Genomic DNA, 27,349 nt, shown 5'->3' with positions numbered 1-27,349 from the left:
GAGTCAGTGCTCCAGCGGCCCCAGAGCCCCCGGACCCCAGGCCTACAGGGCCTGGCGGCCCGGGCCTAACGCACAAGGGCCCTTTATGAGGAGCCAGAGCCCTGGCTCGCCGGCCCGAGCGTCTGGGGCGTCCCTGCCTTTGGCCTCCTGCCCTGCTTCCCTCTCCTCCGGGCCAGCCCCGTCTCTGGTTGGCTCCACGAGCAGAGCCGGCCTTTTGCTCGGAGAGCCAAGCTGGAGCACGGCCGATGAGTCAGGCTTTGGCAGGAGGAAGGCTGCTTTGAGCACTCCTCTTTCCCTTTTGTTGAGCCCGAGGCAGGCTTTGTTGAGCTGAGGGGGTGGGGAGGCCAGCAAACATCCCGCCGAAGGGCACCCTGACCCCTTGGCCCCGGCTCCCCTCTGCCGTCCAGGGGGAGGCGGTTGGCCTCAGAGTGCTGCCCGGTCCAGATGGTCTGTCCCCTCGTCGTCTGGCTGCTCTGAGCCCTGTCTCCTTGACAGGTCATATGACGAATGAGACTACTGTCCTTGTACGATTTTTTAATTTCATTTTTCGCAAGCATGTTGGGACTTAACTCTTAAATATAAAACTTGGCTCGCGGTCTCTGGTCAGGGCCTTGCGTGTGGCTTAAGAGCTCAGCCTTCTGAGCTGAGCGGCGGTTTCGACCGCTTGGGCAAGTGAACCTGTGAGCTTTGGTTTCTTCCAGCAGGAGAATGGGGACAACTGCGTTTGGATTAAGTGAGATAATGCGCGTCAAGTGCATGGCGCAGCGCCTGGCACCGCAGGGCCGGTTCGGTGCCGTTATCCGGCTGAGGGAGCAGCCTCCGTGAGCCGGCCACACACCCCACTTGTGATCCTCCCTCCGGTGCCGGTGGGGCACCTGGCTGGGCGCCTGCTCGGCCCGTCTAACTCCTGGAAATGAAATCTGTCAGCCTCCTCAGCCCCAGAGCCAGAGCTTTTGGCGTCTTGGGTCGGTATTGGGGGCACGTTCACAGATTTCTCTGCCTACCAAGCTCCGTGCGAGGGGACTGACGGGAGAGGCGGCCCTTGGGGTGCGGGATGGGGCTCGGGCCGTGGTCAGCTCCACCGTGGCTGGACTGCTGGGCAGCCGGACGGGCCGCCTTGGTCTGGACTCTGGCGTTTGTCGGTATGACTGGTGGGGAAACGCGGCTGGGAGCAGGGTTGGAAGCAGCTCTGTCCCGAGATCGGAAGGCGCGTGCGAAGGCGTGAATGCGAAACATGTAGCGGCCGTGTGTCCACCTTGTATTACAACAACGCTGATCGTCTTTTTGTTTTCCAGTAGCCCGTGCTGGCAACTGTTCCTGAGATTGGTTTTTTGTTTGTTTTTTATCACATTCAAGTGTGTGTGTGTGTGTGTGTGTGTGTGTGTGTACACACATACATGACAAGACAATCACTAGTTGCAAATTGCAAATCAAGTGAAGATACACTGAGTGTCGGGGTGAGAGGCTGGTTTGGAAGCAAGTCCGCTGTGGAGCGGGTGTTGTTTCTGTCCGTAGAGATCACGTGGGTTAGCTGGTACTGGTTCCGGAAGAGGATGCGGGCAGCTCCAGTGGCTGCAGGGGAGCTCTTGCCACGTGGCCTGGGTCACGCCGGCTTACGAGCGTTGACTGCGTTTTCCCTGTGTAGCCCCTCAGATCCTGTCCCAGATTCTGTCCACCATCCGTAGGACCGTGTGTGGCCAGAGGCCTGGCTTCAGGGAGACCATAGGTCCCGGTTGAGGGCCTGCTCTGTGTGCGTCTGACCCGGCCTGGAGACAGCTCCGGGTCAGGTTCTGGTCCCGAATGGAGGGGACGTCCCATCAGCTCAGGTGCACACAGGCTTTCTCCGAAGGACCCTGACCTGAGGTCCAGGTGGCAGAGGGAGCCGATCGGTGAGGTGCGTGTCGTGTCGTGGCTCCGTTTAAAGGTTCTTGTTTTGGGCCCAAAACAACAAGCTGTCCCCAGATGAGTCACGGACCGTGGGGGACTGACCAGGCCACGCTTGTCCCGACCGTGAGGCCAGACTGTGCTGGGGCGAGGAAGAGTCCGGTCAGAGGGGTGCCGTCCCCCTTCCCCAAAAACCTCTGTGTGCAGGATCCCCCGCCCTCCGGGGAGTGCACCGCTGATCCAGGTCAGGCCCTCCGTGCTACGAAGCAAGCCTCTGGTGGCTTCAGAGAGCCTTGCGGGCCCCACTAGCACAGGCTGTCCCTGGAGGCAAGACTGGAAGTGGAGGGAGCTAAACTTAGCTCCCTGGATGAGCCGCTGGTGCGGTGTGAGGAGGGGCGAGGGGTGTGGGGGAGGCTTAAAGGGACAGCCACGGGCTTGTGTGGCGCGTAGGGATGGGCCTGCACCAGCTCCGTCACCAGCTCCAGTGTGGCATCTGGCGTCAGGGGAACTTAGCTGGTCTAGCACGTGGCGCTGTGTGTGCCTGGGGGTCCTGCATGCAGGGGGGTGGGGGGAAGGTGGCCATGGGTGCATTGAGGCAGGGGGCGGGGGGGGGCGTGCCCAAAGGTACTGAGCACCTTGGGGGCTGTGGTACATTGGGGGGGCAGGGCCCCAGGGATCCTGTGTGCAGAGGGGGGGCTGTGGGTGCATTGCCGGGGGGCGGGGCCCCAGGGGTCCTGCGTGCCGGGTTGGGGGGGGGGGCTGTGCCCAGCAGTGAGGAGAACGTGGTCTGGGCGGTTGGAAGGGCACTATGGGCTCTGGCATGCTCACCCCCTGGGTCCAGAGAGCAGCAGCATTGACGGCCCAGAGGGGAAGGGGGCTGAGCGCCACCTGGGTGTTCCAGGGCTGACTCGGGGACAGAAGGCACATGTGACATGGGCCCACAGCTGCATCGCCACGTGGAAGTGAGCCTGTGTAACTGGTTTGGCAAAGGCGATCTCTCTCCCACTTGGAAGTCCTCGATAATTCACCATTTTCTACCTATCTAGTCCTCTCTCAACACTTCCCACCTGTTCCCCGGACAGGGGTGGAAGGGAAGGACAGCGCGCACGGTCGTCCAGCACTGACAGACGCCTCTCTGTTCGACTCTAGTTCCCCAGCCTTCAGGTGCTAGGTGTTCCTCTGCTTTGTTGAGCGTTTGTGTCGTTGTTTTGTGTTCGTAGCCCTGGGACCAGGCTGCCAGCGGCAGGGAGCAGCCTCGATCCCGGGCTCTGAAAGCCAGGCCGGCAGGGCCGGTGCCGCGTACGGGGTGTGCACTTCCCGAACTAGAGGCCGCCGGCCGTGAGCGTGGTCCATACCGCCTTCGCTGTGTCTCTGTCCCAGTCCTGTACCTGCGCAGGAAACAAGGACACGCGGTCAACAGTAGTAGGGGACGCATCTGCACACACCCCCACCGTGCAGATCAAGAGCATCAGCGGCGGGGCGCGTCCGACTTCGGCTCGGGTCATGATCTCGCGGTTCCTGGGTTGGAGCCCCGCGTCGGGCTCTGTGCTGGCAGCTCAGGGCCTGGAGCTGCTTCGGATTCTGTGTCTCCCTCTCTCTCTGCTCCTCCTGTGCTCACACTCTGTCTTTCTCAGTCTCTCAAAAATGAATAAATGTTGAAAAAGAATTTTTAAAAAAGCGGGGGGCATCAGTGGTAATGTGTCACCCACTGTCGGCTCTCCTGCTCCTGGATACACCCCCCGCCCAGCCGTAGCCGCCCTTCTGATTTCGGCTTACGTTCTTTTTATTTGTGGTTTTACCACCCATGTATCCCCGAGCCGTTCTCTGCCTCAGTTTTATCCGTAAAATGGGGATGACCGTCATACCGGCCTCAAGCATCGTTTTGAGGATTAACGGAGTTAATATGTGTAAAGCACTTAGATCCGCACGGGGCACCTGGTAAACTTTGTATGTGTGTTAGCTGCTGTAACCGTTGTTGTGTTTAATTTTTCCAGTTTTTAAACATCATGTAAGTCAAGAATAGTGTAAATGTACTGCCGCTTGTTTTTTTCATGCACCGATTTATTTTGTGATTCATCGTATTGATGCACATGGTAATGGTTCCCTCTTGTTCATTCTCCTGTGCGGTTCTAGAATATGCTGCCATTTATTTATCCGGTGAAGTCAGGGTTGACTGGGTTTTTCCAGCCTCGGCTTTGATGATCCTGCCGCTAGGAGCATTCTGGCTCACGTTCAGTGTCCTCTCGGGCAGTGCTTCCCCAAGTGTGGTCTGGGGATCCCTGAGGTCCTGGCGAGGGCTCCTCAAGACCGACACTGTTTTCAGAATAAGACTGAGACGCCATTTGCCTTTTGCACTGTTATTTACTCGAGAGCGGACACTGGAGTTTTCCAGAGGCCACATGGTGTGTGATGATATCATCGTTCTGGTGGCTGCCTAGATACATGCCTGTTATAACTGTATTTCTAAATTACTTCAGTTCTCTAATACAGTAAATATTGATAGTTTGGGAGGTGTTGTGTCCAGGGGAGAGGCTTCCCTGGTTTTATTTGAGTAAGGCAGTGAAAGCAGAGGGGCTTTCCGTAACGAACCTGAAGAAACGGACTCTGACTCATCCCCTTTGTTGTGAGTTAGCTAATGACTAATGGCATAGCAGGAGATTTTTCAGACACTCACTGGGTTTTTAGTCCTGTATTAGGTGACTCGAGCAGCTCCATTATAAGGAGGAGGAAGAATTCCTTATTATCTGCCATTCTGATGCAGGGGCAAGTTTTTCTAGACAGATCCTCGACAGTAAACTCAAGCCAGCAGTCCACTGAGTTATCAGAGGAAATAATGTCTAGGCTAGCACTAGAAGGGTCTGCTTTGAAAAAATCCGTCTCTGGGGCACCTGGGAGGCTCAGTCGGTTAAGCATCCAACTTCAGCTCAGGTCACGATCTCACAGTTAGTGAGTTCGAGCCCCACATCGGGCTGTCCACTGTCAGTGCAGAGCCCGCTTCAGATCCTCTGCCCCTCCCCTGCTCTCTCCCTCTCTCAAAAATAGACATTAAAAAAAAAAGAAAAAAATCCATATCTTCATTCACCAACAAGCATTTGGTACCTAAGGGTCAAGACGCTACTGGAGCTGAGGACACACAGTGAAGGTGGCCTTTTCTTCCGCGGTTAACGGTTGTGTTGCAGGTACCTGGTACAATGGAGGAAGTTAAAACAACCACACAAACGCGCTGTCTCACAGCAGGGGCAGGTCAGGAGTCCTGGTGTCTGGACCTCACTGGGTCATCTGCTCTCAAGGTCTCATCAGGCTGAGATCAAGGTGGCAGTGGGCCTGTGGTCTCAACCTAATGTCCCTTGCCAGCTGCCTGTCATTGGCAGAGTTCATTTCCTTGCAGTTGTGTGACAGAGATCTCTGTTGTTTTGTGGGTTTCTGGCCAGCTTCCAGGGGCTGCCCTGGGTTCCCTGCCATGGGGCCCCTCCTCTTACAACATGACGCTTTTTTGAAAAGGCTCACCAGATTAGGTCAGGCCCACCCCGGATCATCTCTCTTGATCGGCTCAGAGTAGCCCAGTCAAGGTGTGCTGTCTCTTGCTCTCCACGGGCCCCTCCCATGCTCCAGAGAAGGAGATTGTACATGGACACAAGTCACTGAGGCCCATCTTCAAATCCTGCCAGCACAGACCTCTTTTCCTAACCCCAGATTACAAAGATTTTCACCTGTGTTTTTTTCAAGTCTGTGGTTTTAGTTTTAGCTTTCACATTTAGGTCTGTGTACACACTTTAATTTTCGTGTATGATATGGGTAAGAGTCTGTGTCCCTTTTTTTCCCCCGTACAGATCACCAGTGTCTCTGGCACCATTTTTTGAAACAATGCCCGTTTCCCCATCTTGATTTGCCTTGACAACTGTCAGAATGCACTTGGCCGTCTCTGTGAGGTCCTGCGCCCAGACTCTGGGTTCTGCTCAGTTGTCTGCCTTTTCTCGCACCAACCCCCCCTTTCATAGAAAGTCTGGAAATCAGGCATCGGAAAGATGCTTTCCTTTTATAAAATCGATTTATTCGAGGTCACTTTTTAAGACTGTTTTTAAAATGAGCTTGTTATTTTCTACCAAAAAAAAAAATGGCTGCTGGGACTTTGATTGGCATTATACGGCATCCGTAGGTCAATCTGGGGAGAACTGGCATCTTAACAGTATTGAGGCTCCTAAAATTGACGAACATGGCATATCTCTCCAATTATGTAGGTTCTTTTGTCCTGGCGCTCTGCGTTTTCCAAAGAAGAGGTTTTCAACGTTTTTGTAAAAGTCTGTTTCACGGGGCACCTGGGTGGCCCAGTGAGTTCAGCGTCCAACTTTGGCTCAGGTCGTGATCTCTCAGTTTGTGAGTTCAAGCCCCACATCGGGCTCACTTCTGTCAGCCTGTCAGCGCAGAGCCAGCTTTGGATCCTCTGTCCCCCTCACTCTGCCCCTCCCCCACTTTTCTTTTCCCCAAAAAAAGTAAATATTTGAAAAATAATAAACGTCTGTTTCAGCTATTGGAATAAGGCAGGAAATATAAGAAAGAAGAGGGGCATATAAGTCAGAAAAGTTCCCATTGGCAGATGACATATAAAATGTAAAGGAACCCACCCAAAAAGTCACAGAACTAAGGAAATTAAGCAAGTCGACAGGATACAAGCTCAATAAATACAAAAATCAATTTTATTTCTGTATACCAGCAATGAACACAGGCAAACAAATGTGCCATTACTGTTAACAATTGCTCACAAAAAAGGGGGAAATACTTTCATGTAAATTTAGCATAACGTAGATGGGATGGGACTTGTATGATTAAAAGTGACAGGACGCTCATTAAAAAAATCAGAGGGTCTGAACAGATGGAGAGTTGGTTTGAGCTCCTGGATTAGGAGGCTCAACATAGGAACAGTGTGAGTTCTCCCCAAATGTATATACAGGTTTCTGTTCCTACTAAACACAGAGTTCCTGCTAAAATCTCAGCCAGACCTTTTGTAAATATAAATATGATCCTTCCAAAATTTGGAGAGGCACAAGAATAGCCCAAACCATTTAGAAAATGAAGAATAAAGTACAAGTTATCCGTGTCTCATGTCGAGACCTTAGATGCAGCTGCATTAATCAAGACAGTGATATCGACAGAGGGACAGACACAGGTCAGTGGGACGGACCCAGAGGTTAGCTGCGCACAAGTATGCAGAGATGCAAAACCGGTTCAGTAAAGCAAGGCCAGCCTTCCACGTATGCTGCTGAAGCAATTGGATGGCCGTAGACTGGAAAAGAAAGAAAAAGAACCGTGACCTGAATCTCACAACCTTACGCACAACTTAGACCGGCACGTAGATTTAAATGAAAGATACAGAATTTTGAGAAGGTGACATGATAGGAACTCTGGGACCTTGGGCTGGATGAAGTATTCTTAGATAAGACCCCAAAAGCAAAACCCATAAAAGAAAAAAATCATTTTTGAAAAAACGTCAATTTTGATTTCATCAAAATTAAAACTTGCTCTGCAAAAGACTCTCTTAAGAGGCCGCAGACAGAAAATATTTGCCAACCACACATCTATCAAAGGACTCGTCTCAAAAAAACATAAAGAATTCTTGAGACTCAATGGTAATAAAACAGTCCAACTAGAAAATGGGCAAAAGATCTGAAGAGATTTCCCCCAAGAGGATGTGCACATGGCATATAAGTACATGGGAGGTGGTCGACATCACTGGCCACTGGGTCTTTGCAGATTAAGGGAGACACAAAACCATGTTGAGATACATGTTAGAAGCTGGAAAAGAAGACCAGCGGCCACCGGTGCCCGGGTGGCTCAGTCTTCAACTCTTGATCTCAGCTCAGATCTTGATCTTGGGGTCATGAGTTCAAGCCCTGTGTTGGGTTTGAAGCCTACTTTTAAAAAAAGGAAAGGAAAGAAAGGAAAACACAACACCCATAGCAAAGGCTGGCCAGGATACAGAGAAGCCAGGTCCCCTCCGCATGGCTGGCAGGAATGTGGATGATGCTGCTGTCCTGGATTATAGTCTGGGAGTTTCTTCTAAACACTAAATTTGTACTTAACCATGTGACCCAGCAATCTCACTCCTGAGCACTTACCCAGAGAAATGGAAACTGTCCACACAGAACCTGTTCGTGAATGTTGACGGCAGGTTTTCTTTGGCGGAACATTTTTTGTAATAAATTCAGGTGCTTTTTGGGGTTTTTTTGTTTGTTTGTTTTGTTTTGTTTTGTTTTTTCAACGTTTGTTTACTTTTGGGACAGAGAGAGACAGAGCATGAACGGGGGAGGGGCAGAGAGAGAGGGAGACACAGAATCGGAAACAGGCTCCAGGCTCTGAGCCATCAGTCCAGAGCCCGACGCGGGGCTCGAACTCACGGACCGCGAGATCGTGACCTGGCTGAAGTCGGACGCTTAACCGACTGTGCCACCCAGGCGCCCCATTGTTTTTTTTTTTTAAGTAAATATAGGTTTGTTCAGATTTTCACTGTTAGTAAATTAAATCTTTAAAACATTTTGTCCATTTCTTCTAAGAAATCCAGTTTGTTAGCATCAAGTTGTTCAGAATGTTCTCTCCATATTTTTTTAATGTCTGTAGGATCCGTAGTGTAACTCCTCTTTAATTGCCGGTACTAGCAGTTTCCCTTTTTCTTGCTGGATTACTCTGGCTAGGACGTTACCCATTTCGTTGGCCTTTTTGAAGACACATTTGGCCCTGTTAATTTTTTTGTTGTTTGTCCATTTTCTATTTCGGTGATATGTGGTCTTTATTTCCTTCTCTCTACTCACCTGGGGTTTTCTCTACTCTTCCTTTTTAGGACCTTTGAGAAAGAAACTTCAGTCAATGATTTTGGATCTATTTTCTTTTCTAATATAAACATTTGTTTTTAAATTTTAATTGCAGTATAAAGTGTTGTATTTCACATATACAATGTAGTGATTCAATACGTATCATACATACATTGCTAACATAGGCATTTAGAGCTACAGATTTCTTCCTTAGATAATACATTAAATACATCCCAAAATATTTTTAAAAAAATTTTTTTAACTTCATTTATTTATTGTGAGAGAGAGCAAGCCAGGAGAAGGGCAGAGAGATTGGGGAGACAGAGAATCCCAGCAGGCTCTACACTGTCAGCATGGAACCTGATGTGGGGCTTGAACTCACAAACCATGAGATCGTGACCTGAGCTGAAACCAAGACTCGGATGCTTAACCGACTGAGCCACCCGGGCACCGCCGAAAATATTTTCTAATGTGCTTTGTGATTTCCTTTTGGTACTTCCATTTGATCCACAGAGTTTCCATCTCCCTGCTCAAATTTCCCATATGTTCTTTCATGTCGTCTACTTTGTCCATCAGAATGCTTAGCATATTAATCATAATTGTTTTAAGTTCCTGATGTGTTAATCGCAGACCCTCTGCCACATCTGAGTCTGGCTCCAGGGCTTGCTCAGTCTCTTCAGACTGTGATTTTGCCTTTTATAGAGCGGACATTGTCATTTTCCGTTGAAAGCTGGATGCATTGCTGGCTCCAGCCACGTTCCTGTCCCTCATATTCACCTGCCTCTCCAGACTGGGGGGCAGCAACCCTTGAACATCCAGTCTCGTGTGGCTCTAAAAAGAGTCGATGGTTTTCAGCTTGTTCAGCTTGTGTGGGGACTGGAGTGACAACTTGCAGGTTCCTTAAGTGCCAGAGCAGGAGGGTGTGACTCTGCATTTGGAACCTCTAAGAACTGGCCAAGCCCCCCCCCCCCGCCCCGTCCCTCCCCTCTCCGGCCCCCCCCCCACCCGCCCCTCCCTCACCCCATGGTGTGCATGCTTTCTCATATGGAGAAAAAGAAGATCTAAAATCATGCCCTGGTTTCTTTCTAGCTCATTTTTCTGTGGTGGTCCCTGTGACACAAATGAAGGATTAGATCTGTCGTTTCCAAGGCTGGGTCTGTAACCCATGCTATTCAACTTCCAGAACCGTTTGAGGAATGAGCCTGACAGCTGTTCATTATGCACAGACCGCCTTGGGTCCCACACAAGATCACAGTGAGGTGCGGGGGCTGCAATTAAACACCTGGAAAACAAGTGTCCTGATGATGGGGAACCTTCTTACCTTTGCTGATACAGGTGCAAACCGTGCAGCCGCTGAGGAACACACTTGGGTGATTCCTCAAAAAATTAAACACATGGGGCGCCTGGGTGGCTTAGTCGGTTAAGCGTCCGACTTCGGCTCAGGTCATGATCTCACAGTCCGTGAGTTCGAGCCCCACGTCGGGCTCTGTGGTGACAGCTCGGAGCCTGGGGCCTGCTTCGGATTCTGTGTCTCCCTCTCTCTCTGCCCCTCCCCTGCTCACATTCTGTCTCTCTCTCTCTCTGTCTCTTAAAAATAAATAAGCATTTAAAAATTTTTTAAAAAATTAAACATAGTTGCCATGTGACCCAGAAACTCCACCGTGGAATGTCTGCCCCAAAGGACCAAAGACCGGCATCCGAATGGAAACTTGTACAAGAACGGTCACAGCAGTAGCCAGACGCTGGAGGCAGCCCAGATGCCCGTCAGCTGACCAGCGGAGAAACACTGTGTGGTTCCACGCAGGGGGGCGCTATCCAGCCGTAGAAAGGAACAGAGTGCTCAGCCCGCCACGACGCGGTGAAACACGACGCCCGGTGGAGCAAGTCAGACCGTTGCTACGGAATACCCAAGATTGGCAAACCCAGAGAGACAGAAAGCTGATGGGTGGTTGTCCGGGGGTGGGGGGTAACCGCTCGCGGGCACGATTGCCTTTGGGGGTGATGACAGTGTTTTCCAGCAAGGTGGAGGTGGTGGTTGTACGTCACCTTGAACGTGCTACGTGCCGCCGTGTTACGTACGCTTTATTTTTTAAAGATTTTATTACATTTATTTAAGTAATCTCTACAGCCAGTGTGGGGCTTGAACTCACGATCCTGACGTCAAGAGTCACGTGCTCTACCGACTGAGCCACCCAGGCCCCCCCAAATACACTTGAAGGGGCTTAGTTTTCCGTTACGTTACTTTTACCTGAGCTGAAGAAAAAGACAAATCTCAGAGGGGCCCGGCATATTAGAGCGCCACCCTGGGCCCTTCCCTGGGGCCTTAGTCACAGCTGGGAAGGAGCAGCTGTCCCCAGGAACTGGGGTGGGGGACTCAGAGCCTGGGTATGGGACGCAAGCCTTGACACGGCCAGGTGGCCGAGCAGGACCGCCAGCGTGGGCGCGCCTTGGGCCGGCTTCCTGTGCACCTGCTCGTGCTGGGGCAGAAGGGGGAGGCCGCCGGAGTCCAGGGGCCCTGCCCCCACCTGATGTACTGTTAGGTTCACGTCTCTTAGTTTGGTTTCCATTCTGAGGGGTGGAGTTTTTAAATTCCGTTTTTAATTATGTAAGATCTCCACATGGTTCCAAAGCCAGAATGCATTGAGACGTCCCGCTCCTGCCCCGTTGTCCCCTCCCCGTACCTCATCGTTTCTATCTGTCGCTGGTTTATCGACGTTTCCTTTTTTCAAGATGAGCAGATAGTCAGTGTTTCAATTTCCCCGCCGTTCCTCACACGCAAGGAGACACATCGTACTTTGTGTCTTGCACCTCGTCTCACAGCCGTGGCCACCGTCCACCCCCCACAGCCGTGTCCGACCCCCTGTGGAGGTCGCCCGCGTCACCCGACCAGCCTTCTGTCCGTGGACGTTTGCGGTCTTCCCAGGCTTTCGATGCTGTACAAACGCCGCAGTGAGTCTTCTCCCTGATACGGTAGGACCATAAATTAGCAACAGACAGGTCCTAGATTAAAATGGGAGATTTTGGGGCGCCTGGGTGGCGCAGTCGGTGAAGCGTCCGACTTCAGCCAGGTCACGATCTCGCGGTCCGTGAGTTGGAGCCCCGCGTCGGGCTCTGGGCTGATGGCTCAGAGCCTGGAGCCTGTTTCCGATTCTGTGTCTCCCTCTCTCTCTGCCTCTCCCCCGTTCATGCTCTGTCTCTCTCTGTCCCAAAAATAAATAAACGTTGAAAAAAAAAAAAAAATGGGAGAACCTCTGTTTTGACGACGCGTATGAATATGGGGTTTTATCTTTGTCCAGAATGCTTTCACGGCTGTGAGATCATTTACTCTCACAAGACCCCGGTGAAGCGTCATAGGCATTCAACTTAGTTAGCAAAGCCGGAATTCAAGATGAGGTTTCCTTTTGGGAACTCGTGTTTTTTTTAAGTATTTGTAAAAACCCTCTATTCACACATGTTGTTTGGTCAGCATCTCTATTAAGCCAAAGTTAAGACTTAAATTGGATATTTGTTAAGTAATGGAAATGAAAATCTGACCCTTGAAATAACTTGTTGTTTTTAACATACAGCAGTTTTAAAATTTGTGTTTGTAATCTGGAGGCACCTGGGTGGCTCAGTAGGTTAAGTGTCCGACTCTTGATCTCGACTAAGGTCACGATCTTGTGGTTCACGAGGTCGAGCCCCACATCAGACTCTGTGCTGACAATGCTGAACCTGCCTGGGAATTTCTCTCCCCCTCTCTGCCCCTCCCCTGCTCACTCACTTTCTCTGAAACATAGACATTAAAAAAAATTGTGTCTTTGTAATTTGTTATGTTTAAATGAGTAAACTAATCTCCGGGTCGTCTGGCTCACCGTTGTCAAGTCCTGGATCTCCCAGCACAGTCGATTCCCTGTTAGAACCTAAAGACCAGCTTCCCTGATTCTGGAGCTATAGGAGGGGCTTACGAGTGCCCAGACAGGATTTCAAACTAAAAAGCCACTCGCCCCAAGTGAAGATTTGTGTTTTTCTTCCTCCACCCACCTTCACACCTCCTTTGTCCTTTCTCACACCCCAGCCCCAGGGAACCCCCTCCATGCACTCACCTCCACCTCAGGAAGTACCTCGGTGGAAGGGTGTGGAAGGGTGTGGGTCACGTTGCTGGCAGAGAAACAGGTGTGACCAGTCAACCTGGAATACTGATCTTGTGTTGAAAGAGCTGAGTCCGATTGAGGCCGATGGGGCCAGCCGATGTCCGCCGACGGGGACCACCAGAGCGTGGGCAGGCAGGGGTGCAGGAGGCTGGGTCTGGGTCTGATGATGCCAACAGAAGCTTTGAAGCAGTGGTGAGCCCGCTACATGGGATTCTTGTGCGGCCGGTGTGGGTGATGGGTGCTCCCAGGGAAGACGGTGCAGGAGACAGTCCATCTGCCGAAAATGATCCTTCTCTTTGCCAGGGTGACGTGCCCAGGCCTGCGCACTTTTCCGGCCACATCCGCCTGTCTGCGGCACGGATGCGAGTGTCCCAACGTAGTTCCTTGACAGTGATCGCCCCCTCTGCCCGCTCAATCACCAGCACCCCCCCCCCAGACTCGTCCAGCGGCTGCTAATAAAAGTGCACATTCTGGGGCGCCTGGGTGGTTCGATTGGTTGAGTGTCCAACTCTCGATTTTGGCTCAGGTGGTGATCCCAGGGTTGTGGGATGCAGCCCCGAGTTGGGCTCTGTGCTGAGTGTGGAGCCGCCTGGGGATTGTCTCTCCCTCCCTCTGCCCCTCTCCCCTGCTCATACTCTCTCCCTCCGTCTGCCCCTCTCCCCTGCTCATACTCCCTCCGTCTGCCCCTCTCCCCTGCTCATACTCCCTCCCTCTGCCCTTCTCCCCTGCTCATACTCTCTCCCTCCGTCTGCCCCTCTCCCCTACTCATACTCTCTCCCTCCGTCTGCCCCTCTCCCCTGCTCATACTCTCTCCCTCCGTCTGCCCCTCTCCCCTGCTCATACTCTCCCTCCGTCTGCCCCTCTCCCCTGCTCATACTCTCTCCCTCCGTCTGCCCCTCTCCCCTGCTCATACTCTCCCTCCGTCTGCCCCTCTCCCCTGCTCATACTCCCTCCCTCTGCCCTTCTCCCCTGCTCATGCTCTCTCCCTCCGTCTGCCCCTCTCCCCTGCTCATACTCCCTCCCTCTGCCCTTCTCCCCTGCTCATACTCTCTCCCTCCGTCTGCCCCTCTCCCCTGCTCATACTCTCTCCCTCCGTCTGCCCCTCTCCCCTGCTCATACTCCCTCCCTCCGTCTGCCCCTCTCCCCTGCTCATACTCCCTCCCTCTGCCCCTCTCCCCTGCTCATACTCTCTCCCTCCGTCTGCCCCTCTCCCCTGCTCATACTCTCTCCCTCCGTCTGCCCCTCTCCCCTGCTCATACTCCCTCCCTCTGCCCCTCTCCCCTGCTCATACTCTCTCCCTCCCTCTGCCCCTCTCCCCTGCTCATACTCTCTCCCTCCGTCTGCCCCTCTCCCCTGCTCATACTCTCTCTCTCTCCCCTGCTCATTCTCTCTCACTCTCTCTGTGAGATTTTAAAAAAACTTTCTTAATGCACATTTTGCTGGGAGTTGGGTCAGGAAGGCAGGCTGATGTCAGATGTATGCCTGGTTGCCTCTGAGCACAACTAATTTATGTTGTTGTATCGAATCCGTGAATCCGTGCCGTCACTAATGAAGGGACTCAGATTTGCAGACCATGAAGAGTTACAGAAAGCCCGTAAGTTGTCATGTTCTTTTCTTGCCTGACCGTGTTACTGCAGCCTGGCCACACCCAGGCTGGAGTCAACGGGGGACAGAGGCCCGAGGCCGGGGTGTCGGGGAGCGAGTCTCCTTCCTGGAGCTCCAGGTGTATATGTCCCTAGAGCAGAGAGCAGACTGGGCTCCGGCCGCACCCTGACCTGAGGAGGAAAACTGCGGATGCTGACCCTGAGCTGTGTGCTGCGTGTGACGCGTGCTTCCGTCCCCTTACAGCACGCACTCTTCTGCATTCTCCGAGAGGCCGCTGCTGTGCAACGGGAAGGCTGGTTCCCCCTAAAGGAAACGGAGTCCTCGGTGCCCCCCCTGGGGAGACAGTGGGGAGAGGCTCAGATCAGGAGCTGGCTGCTCCTGTCGTTTGCGTCTTCCTTCTTTCCTTTCTTCCATAAAGTCGCAGGCTCAAGCCGTGGTGCCAGCCTTTCTGGTGGTCTTTCCTGGATCGGCCACCTGCCGCGTGGGTGTGGCCATCCACTTTGACACGCCTGTGCAGAACGTAGGCTGAGCTGGGCTTCCCCAGCTGACCCTCCCCGGGCCCGTGTGAGGGAGCGCGTGTGACCCAGCACCATCCTGGTGGCCTGTCCACCGTGGGGAGGCTGTAGCCGCAGCCCGTGGAAAGCCATGCCCCTCGAGTGTATGGGACGTGATGCATTTCCTACATCCCGCTTCCTGGGGGAAGACTGCCCTTCCTCTGTTCGGCGCGGCCTCTGAACACTTCTGAAACAGAGCGCGGGAGGCCCCAGGGTGTGCCGGGAGCTGGAGAACGGTGTCCGTCTGTCTGCGCTGGCCTCCCGTCCGCAGCACGTCCAGGGGAGTGAAGGGGTCCCCGCTCCTCCACGGACATCCAGACTCAAGGTCCTCCGCATCCTAGGCTGTGTGTCAGGTCGTACGAGCGTGGCCAGTAGCAGTGGAGTTTTAGGCCTGTTTCCGGAAGCTGGAAAGCATTTTGTGCCGCACCTGTTCTCTTCAAGAGTCACCCTGTCTGAAGACGTCTGGGGCGCCTCAGGCCACCTCTGTCGGCACAGACTGCTCCCGGGAACGGAGGCTCTGGCTCTGGAGCATCCAGTGTTCGCCCGTGGCAAGGAAGGGATTGGCTGGTCAGAGGGGCCGGCGCGCCGCCCGTCCCCCGAGTCCCGCGGGAGTGATTTGAAAACAGTCTGAATTTGAATGTGGGGGTCTCGGCGAGAGAAACCGCATTTAAGTTCGGTTGTGTTTTGAATGTGTAAAGACGCCCGGGGTCTCTCCGCCTTCCTATTCGTACAGGGGAAGTAACATTCATGTGACCCTGTCTTGACCGTCTAGTTGCCAAATCAGGGTTCGCAGCCGGTGCTGACCCGTGTGTGTTCTTCCTCCGCGACAGGGTGAATCCGTGAAGTACTTTCTGGACAACTTGGACCGGATCGGCCAGCTGGTGAGTACAGCCCCCACCCGAGAACCTGCGGCCCAGAGTTGGGGAGCACGTGGTGAGCCCCGTGACGAGCGGGACTGCCGGGCTCTTAGATCCGCGCTCGGCGTCAGGGCCGACGGCCGGCGAGCGCGTGGCAGTGAGCACTCCCGCTTCCGGTGGAGGACACGCTCACGTTCCCGCCTGCGGACCGTGCTCCCTGCTAGATTTCTGTGAGAAATCCTTCGCTCCGCTTGCCACAAGGGACGTGGCAGTTCTTCAGTACAACGGAGGGTCTCCTTTAACTTTTTATCAGGGGAGCCTCAGACGTACATAAACACAAATCGTGTGATGCGCCCCCAGGCCCCCGCGCCTCCCAGGAAGCCATCTCATCGGAATAGGGCTCCGGAAGTCCTAACCACAGTGCCGCCACTGCTCCCAAGGCATTGGCAACGTTCCGTAATCTCAGCCGATGGCCGGTGAGCGCCGAGACCTGCCCGGGTGTCGTCGTGTGTTCCCGTGGGCGCCGCTTGCTTTAGCGGTTTGAGTCCGCGTCCTCATAAGGCCCGTCCTTCGCAGGAGGGCCACGTCACTCCAGGGTCTGTGAAGGTCTCTCCCTCGTCTTTCCTTGTCGCCGTTTATTTGTGAGGTCGTTGGATCGTTCCTCCTGCGGCCGCCCCACGTGCGGCTTTGCTGTCCCCTCCCGGCAATGCTACCGAAGACGCCCCTCTGTCCCCCGCACCCCGCGAGCCGGTCTCCGGACCGAGAGGCCTCGGCGGCCCCGTTTGGTCTGTGGCCGGGCCGCCGCCTGAGTGCTTGTGCGGTCGCTGGAGGGTTCAGCGGTGCCGCGTTGCGGTGACCGGAGAGTCACCGTGGTTGCTAAAGACTTCCGAGAATAACATATTAAATATATCGCGGGCGAGATCTGAACAGCATCGCAAAACCTAGATTAAATCGGTTGGCGGTAAGGTCTGGGAACACGTACGCTCTGGAAGTCGGCAGTCGGAAGGTGGTTGTGGGGCAGAAACCGAAGCGGCGGTCAGTTTCCCGTGGGCACGAGCACAGGTGGGATTGTCAGCTGCAGCTGACGGTGAGGATTCCGGTCACCTGCCTCGGGCCGGGGAGCCTCCGCTCACGTGCGACAAGCCGCTCGATGCCTTCGCCTCCCTGGCCGTGGCCAACGTTGATCTGACCGCTGAGAGTCACTCTGGTGCCTGGTTCCAGTTCTCACGGAAGTCCCTGGGGCTCTTCTGGCCCTTGGGTCCTCGCGTTCTGTCTCTCCTGCTAAACCTCTCCCTTCTCCCGTGTTTTACAGAATTACTTCCCCAGCAAGCAGGACATCCTGCTGGCGCGGAAGGCCACCAAGGGCATTGTGGAACACGACTTTGTCATTAAAAAAATCCCTTTTAAGATGGTGGACGTGGGCGGCCAGAGGTCCCAGCGCCAGAAGTGGTTCCAGTGCTTCGACGGCATCACGTCCATCCTGTTCATGGTGTCGTCCAGCGAGTACGACCAGGTGCTCATGGAGGACAGGCGCACCAACCGGCTGCTGGAGGCCATGAGCATCTTCGAGACCATAGTCAACAACAAACTCTTCTTCAACGTCTCCATAATCCTTTTCCTCAACAAGACGGACCTGCTGGTGGAGAAGGTCAAGACCGTCAGCATCAAGAAGCACTTCCCGGACTTCAAGGGCGACCCCCACAGGCTGGAGGACGTGCAGCGCTACCTGGTCCAGTGCTTCGACCGCAAGCGGCGCAACCGCACCAAGCCCCTGTTCCACCACTTCACCACCGCCATAGACACGGAGAACATCCGCTTTGTGTTTCACGCCGTGAAGGACACCATCCTGCAGGAGAACCTGAAGGACATCATGCTGCAGTGAGCGAGGCCGCCCCCCGCCCCCCGCCGCCTTCCGCCACCGCCTCCGCGCCCACCGGCCAGACCTCCCTGGGCCCGGGCTGGGCCTCCCGGCTCTGTGCCGCCGCGCTCCCGGCCCGGGGCCACGCCGCGGACACTCGGACGATTGCTACTGAACCCGGGGCGTAGTCACACTACTGAGAATCCAAGGGGTCACTCTGCCATCGGTTCGTGACACCCGGTAACGCCGCTCCCTCTGTCTTCACAGAAACCGTATTCCTTTCCCGACACAGTTTCACGAGGACTGTGTGCGCGGGGAGGGGGGGGGCGTGCACACGCCGCGCACACTCGGGAATGACCAGGACACAGACCGGCCAGCCTCGCGGGTGGCTCTTCTCTCTCCCCCGCCAGTCTTCCGTGAGAGACGCTACCCGAGAGCTGTGCCTGACGGTGGTTTGCGGGAGATCCGGGGTCTCCGCGTCCCCTCCCAGAGCAAGCACGTTGCCTTTTAAAACCCCGGTGCCGGCTCGAGGGACCCTGGTCCAGGCACCCTGGATGAGGCCGGGGGCCCCGCGCTGGAGGGTGGGAGCGGGCTCGCCTTAACGCCACACGGCCGGTGCTGTGATCCGCCCCGCCCTGCTCTGCCCGTGACCTCTGTCCTCCGGTCCCCTTCCGATACCTGCGCACGGCCGCACCCAGGCTCCCTTCCCTTGGAAGGTGGGAGAGCGCGTCCTGTTCCCCTCGGGACTCCTGAACACCGGTAGGATTCCTGGCGGAGCCTGTGAGACGCCACGGCTGCCTGGTGAGTCCACCCGCTGACCTTTCAGGAAGCCCAGACTCTGGAGCCCGAGTCCGAGTTTCCGCCAGCTGCTGCCACCTCGATGCCTTTGGACCGGGACCTGCTCCCGGCTCCGCTCGGACCTTCACGCTCACCAAGGTCTCCTCGTCAATGTGCACATGTCACGAGTGATCACTACCGGACGTGGCTCTCTTCCGGGAGAAGCCAGGAAGGTCTGTCCAGGCCCGCGAGCTGGGACATGGCAGATCTCCTCCCTCCTCCCCCCCCGCCCCCCCACTGTCCTTTGCACCAGCGTCTCCCGCTGGCTGTCAGATACACTGCGTCCCAAGCTGGTCCCGCTGTGCGTTCCTCTGATAGAAACGTCTGGTGTGTCAGGACTTTTCCTAGTATTTAGAAGGAAACCGGAAGCTTCCTCTGACTGGCACCACACGGTCAACTGTGGCTGAGTAGCACCTGCGAGGCCCCCGTCCCGAGGCTGCCCTGCTCCCAATCCTGTGTCCCTTTTGCGTCAATCCTGGCTCGTTTCCAGCCATCTTGTGGCCTGTGCTGACCCAGGAGGAAGGACAGCAGGACCTGCTCCTGACTCGTCCTTGTCATCAGTGTTCTCAGTGAGGAGACCACAGGAAACTCCCTCTGTCTCTCTCCCTCTCTTTCTCTCTCCCCCTCTCTCCCCCTCCCTGTCCCTCCCTCTCCCTCCCCCTCCCTCTCTCTCTCACTCCCTCCCCCTCCCCCTCCTCTCTCTCTCTCTCTCTCTCTCTCTCTCGGTGCTCAAGGCTTTGTGTCCATGTTTGTTAGGGTTTGTGACTTTTTTGGCTGGAAAAAAAAATTGCTGTTTTTGCACTGCTTCCTGGGGCTCCTCATGAACTGAAGGATGTGACCCAGGGTCAGTGCTGATGACCGTGGTTTAAAGGAAAAGGAGCCGTCTTGGCAGGCTCCCCAGGGCGGTCTGGGGTCCTTTCACGTGGCTGCAGGCACCCACCACCCGGTTCCCAGTGTGGTGGGCTCTCCTCGCCCGTCACTGGGGGACCTCCGCAGCGGCTGCTCGCCAGTGTGGGAGCCACCCCGGCCCCTGGCACCAGCTGGGCGTGCCCAGGGTGCTCCCGCCCCTTTACCCGGCTGACCGGAAGCGCAGGGGGTGGGGCTGTGCAGAGCTGCCTAGAAGTCAGGGAGGGCGCCAGGCCTGGGTCCCTGACCCACAGGGCCCCAGCCTCCCATGTCTCCCCGGGCCCGGGTTTCCGCTCTTGCTGACCTCGGGGCACGTGGGGAGGTCTCTAAAGGCCCCGGTTCCAAGTTCAGGGCTTCGAGGGGGATCGGAGAAGAAACTATTTGCAAGGCTCAACTAAAACCATTCACGGCTTTCCTACACATAGACTAGTCGTTTTTGTCTCCAAACCTTCGGCTTTTGTATTTTTTTAATTACACTGTTATCCTTGATTATTGTCTTTTTTATTGAGTTGTTGGAGAAGCAGGAGATAGTCGTGCCTCATTCTGTTATTGCAAAAATGTAACAATAAACTTCCTCAAAATAAGGTCTTTTCTCCGTGGTTACGCTGTTTACCTAGAAGGACACGTGTAGGTTTTTCCCTGAAACACTCCTCTGTCTGTAGAGAAAGGGTCTTAAAAGATCATGTGTTCTAACCTATGTAATTTATAGAGATGTCTAGTATTCCTGCTCTTGTAACTTTAGTTACTTCTGGGAAAAAGAAAAATAAATCCAAGATCGAAAATCATCTCAAAACACAATGATTAGTTACGGTCGTGACCGCCTCACTCGGGCGTCCCGAGGCCAGGCCGACCCGGGCTGGGCGGGACTCCCCTGATGCATGTGCCTACGGGACAGGGACAGCCGGGCAACGGCTCACATTCACGCGTGGCCCCGTTAGCCTGGGCCGGAGGGTCTGGTGTGAGGACGACCACCTTCGCCCTCCGGGCGTTCGTTAAGGCTGTCCTCCGCATTCAGAGCCCGGAGCGCTAATTGTACATGCAGTTTCATTATTTGATAATTGGCTTTTATTTCCAAGACACAACTTCAAAGCCAACCAAAGTGGCTTGCGCACAGAGACGTGTGCGTGTGTGCACGCAGGGACCTCACGTGGTGTGACTGAGGCCCTGAGTGCCTGTCTGAGAACCCCAGGACCACCTAGAGGTGGACGCTTGGCGCGGCCTGAGCCCTGTAACCAGAGGGCGCCAGGGGGACGGGCAGGAGGGTGTTGGTTCCGCAGCCACGACCCCCACGGTTCTGGTCCCAGCCACAGAATGGAGAAACCTCCCGCCGGGGTGATGAGTGGTGCCCAGTCGTGGGCACACTTTGTCGCAGGACTGTCCTCCGGAAGGAGGAACCGGGTGCTGTCCAGTGGCCGTGGCCTGGGTAGGCGCCACAGCGCCCGGTTACGCGGGAGGGTGGGAGCCCCTCTGCCGAAATGCTGGCTGGGAGCCTGCCGCGTGGTTAGTCACCCGCGGCGGTGGGCCAAGCTCTTTGTGTCCCAGTGTCCACCCTGGTGACCGGGGAGGAAGCGGTGATTCTCCGCGCTGGCGCCACGGTCAGAAGCCCCGGCCCAGCCCTCCCCGCGGGGCCTGCCCGGCAGGGACCCCGTCTGTGCAGAGTCCCGAGCTCCTGGCCATCTCCCGTGCATCCGGGGCTCCGGGCCACCCGACAGATCAGCCATACTGGAGGCCTTCTCCTGGGCTGCGTCCTGTGTCCCCGTGCGGCTCACCTCGCCGTGACCAGCAGCCCGCCTCTAGAGGAAGCCACGGCAGTGGGCGGGCTTCTCTGGAGAGCGAGGGTGGCCGCGCCTTTCCCTGCGGTGGACGACCTCCCCCGCCCTGCGGCCCGTCTTCTCCATGAGGTACGTCACGTGCGCTCGGCAGCCTCCTTCTGGAACGATCCGTGGGGCTCACGTGTGTGGTGCCATGTTTCTCTGACTGGGCATCGGGGCTGCCGGTTCCAGTCGGGAGGCGGTGCTGGGTCCGCAGCTTGGGGGTGCCGACAGCCCCCGTGTGGGGCCGTTCCTGAGGCAGTGCCGGGCCCTGACGAGAAAGCCGTCGGGTCCCCCGAGGAAGGAGCTGTCTCTCGCCGTCTTCTGCTGGGGAAGGACTTCAGGACTCTCGAAGCTTGGAGACTGGTAAGCTCAGTAGGGTGTGTTAGAACAGGTGGGTGTGATCTCCGCACCTCGCTGTCCTCTCCAGGTTGAAATGTGCCAGAGACGGTAACAGGTTACTCCCAGGGGCCCTTCTGTCGCCCAGCTTCCCTCTGCTTCACACCCACGCGGCTCCTTGGAGGCGCCTGCCCAGCCCTGACCATGGTGACCTCGCCTGGGAGCCGCACCCGAAGCCCCCGGGGCTGTTAGAGCTGCATTTTGCAAGCTCGGGGCTTTCCCTAATCCAAGATTGCTGAACTGGTTCCGGGAGGGCTGAGCTTTCCCAAGGCTGTAATCCCAGATCAGGAACAGACAGCTTCTCAAATATCCCGGCAGGTGGACCTTCCCAGACATTGGTGTCCGTTGTGTTGGGGGTGGGAATGGGGTGGCACGCAGGCCCTGGGGTTCCCGCCCGGAAAGAGACCACAGAGGGCAGTGGGCTGTCCTAGCCGATGGGAGTAGGGGACAGCCAGGACGGGGAGGGGTGCTCTCGGGTCTGACCCTGACCTGCGGCGGCTCCTCCCCCTTGGATCTTGCCAGTTTTCAGCAGAACGTCCTAAAATGTCATCGTGGGAGTCTTAGCAGGGACCTGTGGACTTCACGCCTGGCTCTCAATGAACGCAGCTCAACCAGAAAACGAGGTCATTTTCAAGCCGGTTATAGACGTAGTTGTTTCTTTTCAGAGGGTCTTCTTTTTTATGTGTGTGTCACGTGAACCCACGTGAAACACGAGAGCAGCTGCCCTGGGGTTTCTGAAGGAGCCCGAGTTTCCTCTCAGGCCCGTGGGTAAGCGAGTAGCCACCCCGCAGGTGAGGAGGGACCAGCCGTGCCACGGGGTGACCCTGAGCCACAGCGATCGGAGGGCCTCCCTTCTCCAGCCGGGTCACCTTGTCATTAACCGTGAATTCACTTGATGTTTTGTTTGTGAAAGCCGATGTGTTTCCTCGAGGGCACGTGCTCCCGGCTGTCTGCAGCCCAGCTGGAGTTTCCCGGTGGAACAGGACTTGCGCGAGGGCCTGGGTCCACACGGCCCCCGTGTCGTCTTGTAAGGTGGCGCTCAAGTCGGCTGCAGGGCGATGAAGACCTTGACCCCCTCAGATGGGAACGCGTCCTCCGAGCCCAGTTCTGTCACTTGCTGGCACCAGTGCAGGAGGTTTGCCTCTCCCGGCTGACGTCAGAGTGACCGGCAGGAAGGAAGAGGGACAGCGGGGGTGCGGGCAGACCCTGCTTTGTGACCTATAGTCTCTGTCCTGAAGCCACGGCCAGAGACCGTCTGTCCTGCCGCCCATGGTCCGGGAGCACTTGGGGGCGGCACATACACCCGGCTGTGCCCCCCCGCTCCATCCAGGAAGTGACCCCTGCGGAAGCCCCCACAGCACCACCCGTCACGGTGCCCTGGGAAACAGGTCCGTGCCAGCCGTCGACAGGAAGCTCTCGGTCACTGGGAGCCTTCAGACCAGCCCGAGGTTCTCTGGGGCTCCCCGACTGGGCCACGCCGTCGGGGGGACGCCTGGGGGAGCCACACACCTTTCCCGGACCCGCCTGCAGCAGGTGGGTGGAGGTCTCGCCGGCCGGTCTGTGGGTGGCTGGGGGAGGCATGGGGGGGACCTCCCGCGGGCAGTCCGTGGCAGCTGTGGCCGTGTTCTCCATCGTCTGTCCTGTTCGGGGTTGAGATCTTACTGGACTCTCAACCGAGCCCGCTTACAAAGAAATTTAAAACGGCTCTCTGGAGGCTGTCTCTAGAACCTTCGTGAATACCTTTGGACCTTGGTCAGATTGGCAGGTTGTCCTGTGACACAGTACAGCGCTACGTGGCCAGCCACCCCATGGTTGACCCTGTGCCCCGCGAGCGCCCTACCAGTGCCCCCCGCGTGGCCCCCTTGCTGCGGCCGCTCCCGCCGCCGAGCCAGCGCAGAGGACGCTGCAGGAGGCCGGGGCTGCCGTGACATTATCGCTGCAGCGTTCGCTTGAAGACACCAGCTCTGAGCCCTTCCGGGGTTGTTACACACCGAAGGAAGCCCCAGGATGACAGCCACGGGCTCCGTCACGGGCACCGCCGTGAAAGGGCCACGCCGAGCCTGCCCACGGAGGTCCTGGGACAGGCCTCCGTCTGTGAAGACGTGCACCGGGTTAAAATCCTTACCGTGAGGTGTGAAAACGCCCTGTGCGGCTCCGGTGGTGGGCGTACCACGTTCAGCGTATGTGGCTTTTCTGAGTGTGTTCACGTTTGCCTTGAATGACGTTTGTTTTCCTGGCATGTTGCATCCGCTCCCCCCTCCCCCCCACCAGCTCCTGCTGCCTGTGGCCGCCGCGTGTGACATGTTTAGGATGGAGGGGGCCGTGTGGCCGGGGAACCCGCAGTGTGTGTTTAGCGGGGCATCCACGGGCCGCCTGGGCCAAACTGTACTTTCCAGAACCCCGGGCCCCCTCGTGGTTTTGCTGTGGATGAAGCGTGCCTGTCTCGTGCCCGTCCTTCGCCTCCGTAACCCCGGCCCATCCCCGCTGGCCCTTCGTCCTGCGGGGTGCTGGCTCCCCTGGCAGGAATGCCTCGTACGGCCGGGGCTCCCCCCACGGCACACCGTCGTCTTCACCCCTGCCCTTCCACGGGCAGACTTGCTGCCTGGATGGGAGGTGAGCGGGCAGCTGGGTGACCGCATTGCACCTCTGGTGTCCAGGCAGAAAAGACGACGTGGGTCACATTAATCATTATTAGTGCGAATAGAAATAATGACCCCACCCCCCACCCCAAAAAACGAAACTAGCCTTCTGTTTTCATTCTGTGATTTCATAAAGCATCCACCTTGACCCCAGAAAGCTTGGAAACAGGTACTGTGCATTTAGGAACGGAGTCGGTTTGGTAAGTCGGATTTTTAAACCCCGCCAGCAGGGATATTATGAACGTAGAGGTTCCTCGAGGGCGTGTGTGTGGCCAAGGGGACCAGACCCTCCAGGCCTGCCCACGTGGGCGAGGGCCAGAGCCCCTCGGACACCCAGGGCCGTGTGCACGTGCCGCCCTCACGGCCGGGCGGGCCTTGCACCTTCTAGCAGGAGGGCACGGCTCCTGGAGTCCAAGGGTGGGTGTCAGGTGGACCTCACCCTCTGCCCGCAAGGCCTTTTCTTCATTCAGGTTGACAGCATTTATTTATTTGAGAACGATAATGTCACACAGAAGTGGTTCAGAAAATTCGAACTACATGGAATTTTCCCCACATGGCACAGTTGTCCGGAGCCTCGGCACAGAGATGCCTACGTTCAGGTTGTATGTTTCCCCTTGGCTTCGGGGCTTTTAAAAATAGGCATGATGGCACCCGGCTGGCTTAGTCGAGAGCACGACTCTTTGACTTGGGGGTTGGGAGTTCCAGGCGCACGCTGGGCAAGGAGACTGCTTAAATACAAAATCTTTAAAAAAAAAAAAAAAAATAGAAACAGTGCCCATCAAGCAGTTTAATCTGGTTGTGACTGGAGCGGATGTAATCTGGACGAATTTGGTGCCATTGAGAGAGGGCTCCTGGGGACGGGGCCATGGGCTGCCGGGCTCGGGACCCATGACGAGCTGGTGCCGGACCGACAGACAGAGCTCCACCTCCCGAGCCCTGCAGGGAGAAGCCGGAGCAGGGGAGGGCAGGCCCGAGGGCAGAGTGAACGAGAGGTAGGGTGTGGGGCCTCCGCCTCCCGTCCCACTAGGGCTGCCGCGTGCCAGCCAGGATGCCACTGTCCCACCGTCGGTGAAGTGTCTCCAGTGGGGTGTTCGGGGGGAGCACCCAGGTCACTCCCAAGGGATGTAGGTAGAACGTGGCTGAGGCCCGTGTGTCCCTCCCTGTATTTTTCCTGCTTGCACACTTAGGCCAAGTGGACGGAGGATGGTGTGTTCCTGCCTTTGACATTAGGCGGCTTCTTTCTGCAGGCTCAGGACCCCACACGGTGCTCTCGCTCTCTTCCTGCGACCCCGTGCGTCCCAGCTCTGGCCCCCCGGCTTCCGTGACTCGCCTGTCACATGCAGCTCCCAGGAGCATCCCCACGGGCGGGTCGAGGGACGAAGGCAGCAGGCCCACCGACGGGCCCCCGGTGGGAGGCCGCGTCCATGAGGGAAGGTCACGAACAGTCCAGCTGACACCTCTCTTACTCTGACCCGGTGTGGCGCGAACCAGGAGGTCAGCTTCTGTTGCTGCAAGTCTGAAGGTGGGAAATCAAAGTGATGTCGGCCTCAGACGGAATCGAGCGCCCCGGGAGCCCTCTGCTTTGTCGGCCAGCTGTGGCGGCCGGTGAGCGTGTGCCCGCTTGTGCTGCGGCGGCTTCGAGCTGGTGAGCAACGCGCAGCTCCGTGGCCGGCCCCGCTGACCTCAGGCCAGTGAGACACCCCTTACCCGGACTCACAGACATGGGGGAGCAGTGCCGTGAAGTGTGTCCCAGGCACCCAGGAGGAAGCCGTGTCGGCCGTGGCCTAGCCAAGGAGGTGGCCGGAGGGAGGGGACAGCGCCCGAGCGGCAGGAGCCCCCGGGGACAGGTGACGCACGGCCACAAAAGGGTCCCGATGGAGATGCGTGGGCAGCAGCCCCATGGAGTCCCTCACGTGGAACCCGGCCGATGGTGTTTCCAGGGAATTTGGTGGGCGCCCAGGGTCCCAGCAGAGGTGGGGGGGGGGGGGGGTCACGGATCCCCCAGGGACCATGCCCGTGGCAGGCGCGTGGCCCCGGCTGTGCGAGTCGAGGGTCGCCCTGGTCATCACCAGGTGGGATAGCTGGGGTTGGACAGAACACTAGTGACCCCAGGACCTTTCTTGGAAATTGCTTTTTTCAACAGAGGCCTGACAGGTTTGTTTCCTAAACCTGGGTTATCCCAGCTCCTCCCGCGTCAGGGTGCTGCGTGCTGTGCTGGGACCAGGTGGCTGCGTGAGCTGTGCTCCAGCTGACGCTGAGGGTCCGCCTTCTCTGCCGGGCTCTGGACGTCCTGGAATCCGGTTCCCTGGACCTGTGTAGCCGCCCCACTGTGATCAGGAGTCTCCAGGCTTGGTGGGGCCTCTCCCGGCAGAGGTGACCTCTGAGGCCCGGGCCGGAAGGGTTTCCAGCCCCAGTTTGGGAGCTGCCTGGTGAGGCCCGGACCCTCCTGGCTTTCCCCGGGACGCTCCCGTTCAGCTGGGGACGACTCACCCCAGAGTGTTGGTCACCCACCCAGGCGGCTGCCCAGACCTCCAGGGAGTCAGCCCAATGTGCTGCGGCTGCTGACCCCCGCCCCGCCCCTCGGACTTACCTGTGTGCTCCTAGGAAAGAGCCAGAATACGGAAGGTCTGCAGCCTTGCAGTCTCCCGCCGACCCCCAAGCCCAGATCTCCGGAGGAGGGCAGCATTCTTGCCAGGGTTGTCAAGAATCGAGGAGGATGGAGGTAAGAAAGTCCCTGGGGCTTGGGAGGACTCATTCGATTGCACAGTTTATTTGTAGGAAGGTTGGCGGGTCCTTTCCCAGGTGGATTTGACTCCAGCCGACCCCACCCCCCCACTGCCTGTCGGGGCTCTATGCTCGGACCTTGGATGTGGGCGCACGCACCCCTGGAAGGGTGTGGCCTCTCTTGAACTTGATGGGATCTAAATTTGGACTCAGCTTTAACATTAGCTGCTTGGCTAAGCCATGGCATGTTTTGGGGGTTATTTTTAAGCCCTTCTGGAAATTTTGTTCTTCCCAGAAAGGTCTGAAGCAGCCGTCCCAGGAGAACCTATGAACAGGCCCCCA

The 27,349-nt window shown here is 56.6% G+C and overlaps 1 protein-coding gene and 1 long non-coding RNA gene across 3 annotated transcripts in view; one reads left to right on the top strand and one right to left on the bottom strand.

Moving 5' to 3' along the window:
• Nucleotides 1-14,465, bottom strand: part of LOC123589467 — a 16,059-nt gene extending 1,594 nt beyond the window's left edge. Inside the window, exon 1 of the long non-coding RNA XR_006708346.1 lies at nucleotides 14,181-14,465. This is a non-coding gene — a long non-coding RNA (uncharacterized LOC123589467). The remainder of the gene's footprint in view (nucleotides 1-14,180) is intronic.
• GNA12 (G protein subunit alpha 12) overlaps nucleotides 1-20,219 on the top strand; it is a 103,028-nt gene extending 82,809 nt beyond the window's left edge. For both annotated transcript variants that reach the window (XM_045461581.1, XM_045461580.1), the window contains 2 exons: nucleotides 15,807-15,857; nucleotides 17,146-20,219. In XM_045461581.1, coding sequence (XP_045317537.1) covers nucleotides 15,807-15,857; nucleotides 17,146-17,715 — 621 coding nt within the window. In that variant the 3' untranslated portion in view covers nucleotides 17,716-20,219. The remainder of the gene's footprint in view (nucleotides 1-15,806; nucleotides 15,858-17,145) is intronic.
• Nucleotides 20,220-27,349: the final 7,130 nt, after the last annotated feature.

The sequence above is a fragment of the Leopardus geoffroyi genome, chromosome E3 (assembly GCF_018350155.1).
Source record: "Leopardus geoffroyi isolate Oge1 chromosome E3, O.geoffroyi_Oge1_pat1.0, whole genome shotgun sequence".
NCBI classification, from domain to species: Eukaryota; Metazoa; Chordata; class Mammalia; order Carnivora; family Felidae; genus Leopardus; species Leopardus geoffroyi.
This window is presented reverse-complemented; position numbering and strand designations above follow the sequence as displayed.